The sequence below is a fragment of the Medicago sativa genome, chromosome 1 (genome assembly GCF_051527215.1).
Source record: "Medicago sativa cultivar Bolivia chromosome 1, Bolivia_mono, whole genome shotgun sequence".
Classification (NCBI taxonomy): Eukaryota; Viridiplantae; Streptophyta; class Magnoliopsida; order Fabales; family Fabaceae; genus Medicago; species Medicago sativa.
The window spans coordinates 17,153,738-17,164,160 of record NC_140749.1 but is presented as its reverse complement, the minus strand read 5'-3'; the positions used below and the strand labels follow the sequence as shown (position 1 = coordinate 17,164,160).

Below are 10,423 nucleotides of genomic sequence, written 5' to 3'. Positions count from 1 at the left end.
CGTTTGTCTTGCATTCATAATCAAAATGTTGCATGGCATCCGTGTTTTTGAAAATGTGAGAAGCATATTTTTACGTCCAAAAACAGTGCAAATGTTAATATTTAAGTATCTTCGTCCCGTCAAATCAAAGACTCCGTCTCTTGACTCTCCGGACAAAGAAACTTAAATAGGGGCAGCTGTTATACCCTAATTTTGGACCTAAAAATACTAGCTCAAGTCTTCTTTTCTTGTGTTTCAAGTCATTTGATATGTCTTTGATCAATTGCATCTTTCTCTGCATCTTATTTCAATATTGTTTACAAAATTCATGAAAAAAGGCATTTTAGTCATTTCCTGTATCCAAAACTCATTTTAGTCCTTTAAAAATTGTTTGAGTCTTTTCAATTGGTTTGAATAAATCCTTGTTCCAATCTCATGTCAAAATCCATTCCAAAAATATCAGTTGAGTCATTTTTGAGTCAGTTTAGCCCCTAGGGGCATTTTAGTCTTTTCATGTGATAAAACTCTGTTTAATTTCTAAAAATTGTCTCTGAGTCTTTCCAATATGCTTGTATAAACTTGTGCTTAAGTTTCCTTGTTAAAAATCATTTTAAACTTGCATCTGAGACGTTTTGAGTCGTTTTGGTCCCCAAGGGCATTTTGGTCATTTCACACGAAATTTTGGCAGAGAAAGGTTACTTTAAAGTACCTCATTTAAGTAATTGGTTTGTTTTAGTCCGTTTTGTTGTTTTTAATCGTTTCACTTTACGTTTAGTCAAATTCACCAACTTTTAGTTCAATTTTATTTTTATTTTTTCAAAGTCCTCAAACTTCTTATAATTGCATCCAGGTCTTTTTTTGTTTCAAAGTTATTTTTAAAGTCCTTTTCTTTTAAATAATTGCAGAATGGTCCCTATTAGTGTCAAGTTTTCTCTTTAGTCCATTTGTCTCAATTGCAGATTAGTCCTTTAATTTCAAAGAATTGCAGAATAGCCCCTCAAGGCAAAAAGTCCAGAATCCAGTCCAAAATAAGTCCAGGGTACGTGGCAGGCCCCCATTGGCCCAGAGGGCCACATGTCAGCTTATAAATACAGCCACATCACCAATTACACAAAAAATCACCATTCAATCACTGACACATCATCAAAATGTCCTAACAAACTCTCTCTCTCTCCTCAAAAACCCTAGCCACCGTAACAAACTCTCAACCACCGCAAAAACCACCGTAACAGAATCAAAAAACCACTCTAACCACCTCAATTCATCATAAATTCATACTAATTTCATCACAGAAAACTGAATTCAACAATTACTGCACAAGATTGATTCAGACTAAGGGAAGATTCTCAGAAAAGGTTTCATCATTGAATCTTCACCTTCGCAATTCAAGCAAAACATCGTTAAAGACGAGTTTGCGATCACGAAGGATTTGGTGAAGGAAGAGAAGAAGGGGATCGAAGCAAAAAACGAAGAAGATCAAACACCAGAAAAGTGAGAAGACGAAGAAGCTTCGATTTATTTTCGAAGCTTGAATCAAATATACATCAGAAACGAAGAAGAGGCTTAAAACATCTTTCTCACCTTTCTCTTGGTTCGAATCTCCAATTTTCAACAGGTATATTCAAAAACCTTCTCGTTTTTCACTTGTAATCTTCATCGAAGGCTCGAAATTAAAAATAAACGGTGAATCGAAGCTAAAACTTCGAAAAAATTCGAAGACGTTTTGAAACGAAACCCTAGGAACACCAATCCTCAAAGATCCACCGTTTATTTTCAAAAACAGAGTTTATAATCATCATCAGCGAAGAAAATAGGTTAGATTAGGGTTTAGTTTCAAAAAGAGTAGAAAAAGAACGAAACCCTATAAACCGTAAGTTCAAGGTCCGATCTACTTCGTTTTCACCACAAATTCACAAAAGTAACCATAGATTCGTGAACTGGAGAGGAGGACGAACATTTCTGTGTATTTTGTTTGAAAAAAGAGCTTCAGATCATCGGAGAAGATGAAGGTTCCGATGAACCTTCATCCTTCTCCGCCGTCCTTTCCAGTTTCCGGCGAAGCTAGGGTTAGAGAGAAGTGAGAGATTCTCTCACTAGAACGAGAGAAGAGAGAGAAGTGAAAGTGTGAAATGGATTGAACCGGTCTCTTCGCCCTTTTATAGACTCCTGAACCAGACCGGTTCAGTCCTGGTTCAACGCTGGTTCGCTTCTCAGTCGTTTGATCTAGGGTTTTTGGATCCTGGATCAATCCAACGTCCCCGACACGTTTGGATAGTCCAGGATCCACATCCCCTTGGGCCTGGATTCCTTCCCTTCGTTTCTTGAGTTTTTTGCTATATGCACCAATTTTCTTGCTATTGGAACCCATGCCTTGCCTAAATTTCTTATAAAAATTCCATAATTTAATACCGAATGACATACCTTGAAGTAATATTAATCAGAATCTCCAGGGTTCAAACTCTAAGAGCACAAAACTCACTAATTTAATACTCTTTTTGTTCCAAAATACATGTCGCAATTGGACAATATATAAACATTAACATAATTTATTTAGACCATATATATTGTTTATCAAAATATCAATGAATATATGATTTTTAATTATTTAGATTTTTTTTAAGGCAGAGGTTATAGCATTGAACCATTATCTTTTGATATATATATATATATATATATATATATATATATATATATATATTAACAAAATTAGGGTTTTTTTTTATAGGCAATTGTTATAGGGGTGGGAGAAATGTTAGTTTGAGTGGATTGAACCTGAAACCTCTCTAAATCTCCTTCAAGGTTTCCTAACTGAACAAAAGAATTTAAAATTATATTTAGAGTGATAGTAAGTTGTTGACGAATAACGAGGCATATACGAAATACTTACGTCTACTTAAACACTTTAAAAGCATTGAAAATGATATTTGTACAACTATATTTAGACAACTTTTGAGATAGTTCTCTCTCTATTTGATTTTGTCAAAAATGTTGTTTAGAAATATTTTTAAGTTTAGATTGTAATTATTTTCTAAGAATACTAAGTTGTTCCATAAGTTAAGAATAATAAATCAAAAGATGAGTGCCATACTTACAAAGAATATAACCACGAAGCCTATGCGCTAATCTTCATTCTTAAACTTCATCTTGTGCCTCCATAGTTTTTCTTCTTTTGTGATGTGAGTTTGTTATCATCAAAACCCAGCCAGTCTAAGAAGGAAATCTTCTTCACAATCTCCCCATTTTTGATGATGACAAACCATATCCTTTTGACAATGTTTGCTCAACGAAACTCCCCCTACCTTGTATGTCTTGTATATCTCTCCCTTTGTTTTGCAATTGGATAACCTTAAACAATTTAAGTACAAAACACAAACATACACTTTCTCCCCCTTTTGACATCATCAAAAAGAAGAAAAGGAGTAAAATCCAAAGGGTCGTATTATAACAAATAAATACTCTCCCCTGTGCCAACAACCCAAATCGAGTTATCCAATACAGTACCCATTTGTGATTTAATTCCGGACCAGATTGAAGATTTGCAATAGCGCATGTGAGGATGAACGTGAGTGAAATATTTGCGCTTGAAAAGGGAAGTCCATTGATTTTACTTTGCTCTAAGATCCCAAGCCAATTTCAGAATTAATGCTTCATTAATCAAACGTGTAGGCTTAATATTCAACCCACCTTCAGCCCACGACCGACACATAATACTCCAAGAAACTGTGCACACTTTCCTTGTTAATTAATGCTTCATTAATCAAACGTGTAGGCTTAATATTCAACCCACCTTCAGCCCACGACCGACACATAATACTCCAAGAAACTGTGCACACTTTCCTTGTTAAAATATCACCGCTCCAAATGAAATTTTTTATCCAGGAATCAAGCAATCTCAGCAATCTTTTAGGCCACAAATATATATATGAAAAGAATAAACAAGCATCCCATGAACAATAGATTTAACCAGCTGCACTCTGCCCATGATTGAAAGAACGAAACCCTTCCAAGTAGCTAGTTTATTTTTAATGTTGTCTGTAATTGATCTGAAATGAATAACCTTCGGCTTCCCTTGAAAAATAGGACAGCCAAGATACATAAAAGGCACATCTCCAACATTGAAACCTAACAAATTAGCAATCATGGTTGTACGAGAAACAGACATAGAACCAGTATAAAAACGACTTTTTGCATTGTTGATCACTTGGACAGAGACCTCCGAATATTTTTTAAAAATATTAAGAAGCTCCCGAATATTAGTCTTCAAACCTGTGCAAAAAATCATGATATCGTCAGCGTACAAAACATGAGTCGGAAGATAAGTGCCACGACAATATGACATCGGAATGATCCGACCCTTTTCTCTGGATGCAGAAATCGCCCTGCTGAGAACTTCTTCCGCCAGACAAAATAAAAGGGGTGAGAGAGGATCACCCTGACGAACCCCTCGAGAACAAGAAAAGAAGTCAACCGCCTTGCCATTGACCAAAATAGATAACCGTGCCGATTGAAGAATAGCCAGGATCCAATTAATAAATGTTGAAGAAAAACCGAAATTATTCAGCACCATAATTAAAAAATTCCAATCCAATGTGTCGAATGCCTTGGAGATGTTGACCTTAAGAGCAATATTTCCCCCATATTGTCGTTTGTGAATTGAGTTGATAGCCTCGTAAGCAAGAATAACACAATCTGATATGTTACGATCGTGAACAAATCCCCGTTGCTCAGTAGATATGATCCGTGAAGTAATACTAGCAAGCCTATCCGCCACAATTTTAGTAACAACTTTAAATTGAAAATGCGCAAGCGCTATAGGACGATAATCACCCATAGACCCTGCACCTGGAGTCGGAATAAGCACAATCAAGTTAGAATTAAAATTAGGAGGCAACGTACCATCTAGAAAAAATTCTTGGACCGAATGCACTACATGTATGCCAATAATGTCCCAAAATGTTTGATAAAAATTACCACCAAAACCATCCGGACCCGGAGCTCCATCACCATTAAGGGCAAACACCGCTTCTTTAATCTCAGCCATCAAAGGAAGGCGCAACAGCTCTTGGTTATCCATTTCTGAAACTAACAAAGGAATAGTTTCATCAACCAATGTGTTTGGTGTACAATTATTATCCATGCTGAAAATTGCTTGAAAATAAGAGATAATATGTTGTTCTATTTCCGTCGGATCTGTTAAAACATTGTCACCATCCTGTAAAAAAGAAATAGATTTAGCTGCTGCCCGGATTTTAGACACCCTGTGAAAGTACGCAGTATTGCGGTCCCCACTACTAAAATTCTGATCTCTGGCCTTTTCTTTCCATAACTGTTCCTGAAAATTTAAAGCTTTGGTTAGTAATAATTGTGCCTCAAGATCCTGAACATAAAGCTGATCAGAAAACCCCTCAGAATCAATCAACAATTGAATGTGGTTCACTTCCTCCATGGCATGTTTAACTTGATTATCCTAATCACCAAATACATTACGATTCCAAAGCTTGAAAGCATTTTTCAAGTTACGAAGCTTAGCTTGAAACCGAGACATACCCTGGCCTCTGACACTCTTAGACCAATTCTCAACCACCAATGGTCGACAATCCTCATGAGTCGCCCAAACCTTAAAGAATTTAAAAGGAGTGACATGCTTTACAGTAGAGAATATAAGAGAGAGCAAAAACGGGTTATGGTCGCATTGGTGGCGCACCAAGGCTGTACAAGAGGAATTGTGCCAAAAATTTATCCAATCCTCATTACAAACTGCCCTATCAAGTCTAAGAGCCACATTTTCATTACCAAATCGACCATTAGTCCAAGTGAAGAAAGAACCCCCAGTAGGCAGGTGATTTAAAATATTAGCATTCGACCAATTTAAAAAATCCTCACAAGAGAAGTTTGGTGGTGGACGCCTGCCTCTTTTCTCATGGGCACCCAAAATAGCATTAAAATCACCAATAAATAGCCACGGCCCTTGAAAATAACCTTGAAGATGAGTTAGATCAGCCCAAAGTTGTCGACGCTTCAAATAATAGTTACTAGCATAAATTGCGGCAATATATACAGTAGACTGAAAGCATGAGATTTCCAAAGCTATACATTGATCCGAAACAAAAATAACAGTTGTGAGTAGATCATTCCCCCCAGAGAGCCCAAAGATTAGGCAGTGATGAACCTCTATTATTTATGCAATATTTAGAAACGCCTATAGATTGCCAATACCAAGCGGGAGCTTGACGAAAATTAATCATAGGTTCAACAATAAATATCAGACTTGGTTTGTGAGACAAATAATTTTTTTTTGAAGCAAGGCGAGTATCAGAATTACCGATACCTATAACATTCCAATATAGAATATTCATTGATCAGTCTTTTGATTTTCACCCCTTGCCCGTGATTTTGTCGGCTTTGATAGGACCTGTTGTACTTTGATTTTCTGTTGTACTTTGATTTTGTCGGCTCTGGTTCCTTGTTAGCACCGACATGAAACCTTCCGCTGCTGCTCTAGCATCATACACACGTACTCTGTCCCACAAATCCAAACCATGTTGGATATTCTTGCTAGGGTGAACCTATTGTTGTTGTAAAACTGCCACCTCATGTTGCGGCAATCCACCCCCAACATCATGTGATTCAGTTGTAGTAGGTGGTTTCATCAATTGCATTCCAGCCATCACATCAGCATGTTCAACAGGGGATGGACTTGAAACACTCTCACGAGCACCCTTGGGACTCTTCTCCAGCTCCCGTGGGCTAACATGATCATGTTCCACTCCATCCTGAAGCGGTTCAGAGACATCATCCACCGTGGGAATCTCCACCTCCTCCGTCGATGTCTGAATCATCTGAACCTTTCCCATAGGTCGTATGTCCTCACGCCCAAGAGGGGATGAGTGTGTAGCACGCGCAGCAGAGCCATTGGGAATCTCCTTCATCTCCCTTTGGCTCACGTGATTGTGGTCCACACCATCCAGATGTGATTTAGTAACATCAATCACCACAGGTTTCTCCAACACCTCCTGTGATGTCTGAGGTGACCTCCTCTCTTCTACAAGTTGCACGTCAGCGTGCGCTTCAGGGGAAACAACCTCCAACATAGGTCTAGTCAAAGTTAACTCATCGGTACGCTCAATACGGTCAAAGACATTATGCAACGGAATACTGAGTGAGTTTGACATGAAATTTGAAACGGCACTGCAGGTAAAAAAAAACCAGAATTGATTAAGTAGAAGTGTTGACAGGGATTGCCTGTGTTGTCTGAGGAACTGGGACAGAAGTCCTGGCAGTGGTGGTCACTGTAGAGTTGATAGAAATCGGGACCCATGAACCATTCCCTCCAAAGGCCGAAATAAAAGCTCCTTCAGCCTTGGTAGTGGGAACTATGGAAGCTTCCTTGGCTGGTTGTTTCCCTCAGTCGACTTTCACTTTGGCAGCTAGAGGGTGTAACCAATGACAGGTAGTGATGTTGTGGCCAATGGAATAACAATGGTGGCAAAATAAAGGCCGTCTTTCGTATTGCATCTCCACCTTAAATGCATAACCCTCTCGTTCATACAGGACCTCATCATAAGCTTTCTTCGATAAATCGATGTCGACTAATATGCGAGCATAGTGCCCAAAAATACGGTTTCTAGTGGGGTCGTCTATGTCAATAGGTGTTCCAACTGCACTTGCAATTTCCTTCAGAGTTCTCTCCCTCCAATACTCCTGAGGTAACTCGACTAACCGAATCCAAAGCGAAACATGAGTTTGTTTCTGTGTCAAAAGCTTAAAGTCCTTAGTCCATTGTGAGAACCGCAACAAACCAGGCTTGAGATTGACGGTGCCTACTGCCCATATTTGGAGTTTGTATTCGTTGAACCAAGGAAAAAATTTGTATCCTTATTTATTAATTTTGTTAAGTCTGCAGGAACTTAACCTAATTTTTTCCCTCCACTAATCCCTTATTAGGTTTGCAACAACTTTATCCTAAAATTTTGGCTCTAAATTTGCATCATATATGTTTTTCATTTCTCTCTCTAATAACCGTGAATATTTTTCAAGGCAAAAATTTAATAATATCTTAATCCTTATCCATATTATTTACTAATTTTATTAGGTCTGCAGCAACTTAACCAATTGTTTATGTAGATTTTTTTAATTTAATAGATATCTTAATCCTTATCCTCATTATTTATTAATTTTATTAGGTCTGCAGCAACTTAACCTATTGTTTTTGCAGATTTTTTTTTGACAAGTTGTTGTACACTTATTTAATACGTTTACAAACAGAATACTCTAATTTCCATGCAAACTTGTCTACCCTAAATAATTTGTTAGGAACCATGAACTATATTAATTTTTGATGTTTAACTATAAAAGTAATAAATAAAATTGACCCGTGCAACAATATTGTATTCTTTTTATCTTTTTTCTTTATATTTTTTTTATTATCATTTGATTATAATATTGTATCTCTAATAATCTAATTTGTGTTTATTGATCGACCCATGATCTTACGGGTTAAAGATTATTTAGCTCTCTATTATAGTCGAGAAGACCCGTGCGTCGCACGGGTCAAAAGTCTAGCGCTTATTGTTATACCCTAATTTTGGACCTAAAAATACTAGCTCCAAAACACCTTTCTTGCATTTTAAGTCATTTGATATGTCTCTGATCAATTGCATTTTTCTCTGCATTTTATTTCAATGTTATTTGCAAAATTCATGAAAAAGGGTATTTTAGTCATTTCCTATGATAAAATTTCTTTCAATCTCTGAAAAATTGTTTGAGTCTTTTCAACTGGTTAGAATAAGCCCTTATTTCAATTCCATGTTAAAATCCATTTCAAAAAATTATATTTGGAGTCATTTTGAGTCAGTTTAGCCCCTAGGGGGCATTTTAGTCATTTCCTGCGTTCAAATTCATTTTAGTCCTTGAAAATTGTTTGTGTCTTTTCATTTGATTTGTATAAGTCCTTGTTTCACTCTCATGTTAAAATCCATTTCAAAAAATTATATTTGGAGTCATTTTGAGTCAGTTTAGCCCCTAGGGGCATTTTAGTCATTTCCTGTGTTAAGATTCCTTTTAATCCCTAAAAATTGTCTCTGAGTCTTTTCAATTGGTTTAAATAAACTCTTGCTTTAATTTCATGACAAAACCCATTTTAAAATTGCATCTGAGTCATTTTTGAGTCGTTTCGTCCCCAGGGGCATTTTGGTCATTTCACACGAAATTTCGGCAGAGAGAGGTTACTTTAAAGTACCTCATTTAAGTAATTGGTTCGTTTTAGTCCGTTTTGTCATTTTTAATCGTTTCACTTTACGTTATTTTCAAATTACGTTTTTTACCAATTTTATCTTAATTACATTTTAGTCCTTTTTAGTTTTATATTTGCATTTTGGTCCTTGTTTGTTCATCTTGCAGATATTTTGTCCAAGTGCCATGTGTCCAAATGCTATTAGTCCAAAGGTTCAGTCAACAGGCCTATAAATGCAGTCAATGCAGTCAAATTCTCGGACCAATCATTCATTTTTGACACATTCCCAAAAATCCAAAAATCAGAGAACTTTCTCTCTCTTCTCCACTTCCACCACCGTAACCAATTTTCCCCTCCACTTCCTCCGCCGCAACAAACCCTAACAACCTCATCTCTCACTCTCTCCGACCACCGCAACTACCCCTCTAACTGCCACTAATCCATCACAGAGCCTCATCAATCACCCTCACCGATCTACCTACACAACTGATTCATCCAAATTCCAGATTCACATGAATTCAAAAAGCTCCATAATCAATCTCTGATTCGAAGCCATATACACATCGCAATTCACAACCAAATTCAGCAGCAACAGAAAGAAAAACGAAGAAGGAAGAACTTGCAATTCAAAAATCAAACAGAATCCAGAGAAGCAAATCAACTTGGATCTTGAACGAAGCAAGGAAGAGAAGAAACTGAAGTTTCCGAAATTGATCTTGAAGTTTTCCCTGCTGTTTCTTTCATCCTCAGATCAGGTATCATTACTTCCTCTTTTCTGGTTCGATCTGTGTTCACATCTTCCTTTGATTTGTGATTTGCGTTGTATGATTAAGCTTGTCGTTTGAAATCAACCTTTCCAATCCAGATCGATGTTGTCTTCATGCTTGAACTCGTATTTCCCTATTTTTACGTTTAATTCGAATATTTGGATGAAGCTTGGTGTTGATATGTTGATGAATCTATCTATGTTTGGTGCCTGTTTTAACATGTTTAAGCTCTGTACCATCGGCACTGCTATGTATGATTATATGAGTTTGTTCATCTTTGTACGTTTGATTGTTTTGAAAAGAAAATACGATTGAAAAAAGAAGGACGATTTGGGAGATGATTAGGTTTATGTGAATCTGTTTGTGTGTTATTGTTATGTGAAGAAGTTTGATTTGTTTGAGATTGGAAGAAAAAGAAGAACGATTGAGAGAAGTGAAGAGAGGA

General features: G+C 36.9%; 1 protein-coding gene across 1 annotated transcript; it reads right to left on the bottom strand.

The window, feature by feature from the left end:
- Positions 1–5,446: 5,446 nt before the first annotated feature.
- On the bottom strand, positions 5,447–9,603 carry LOC146953186 (uncharacterized). The gene is made up of 4 exons (XM_085741131.1): positions 9,522–9,603; positions 7,529–7,799; positions 6,570–7,167; positions 5,447–6,043 (listed from the first exon to the last, which is right to left on the bottom strand). The coding sequence occupies exons 1-4, from the start codon at positions 9,601–9,603 to the stop codon at positions 5,447–5,449; spliced, it is 1,548 nt and encodes a 515-aa protein (XP_085597257.1).
- Positions 9,604–10,423: the final 820 nt, after the last annotated feature.

Bases quoted from the DNA above. Each gene is read 5' to 3' on its own strand.
- LOC146953186 (XM_085741131.1), bottom strand. From the start codon at position 9,603: ATGAGGTTGTTAGGGTTTGTTGCGGCGGAGGAAGTGGAGGGGAAAATT. The intron at 7,800-9,521 runs GTTCTCTGATTT...TATGGGCAGTAG, and splicing joins AAGTGGAGAAGAGAGAGAAA to GCACCGTCAATCTCAAGCCT. The intron at 6,044-6,569 runs GTGGCAGTTTTA...TCATGCTTTCAG, and splicing joins GTGGATTGCCGCAACATGAG to TCTACTGTATATATTGCCGC.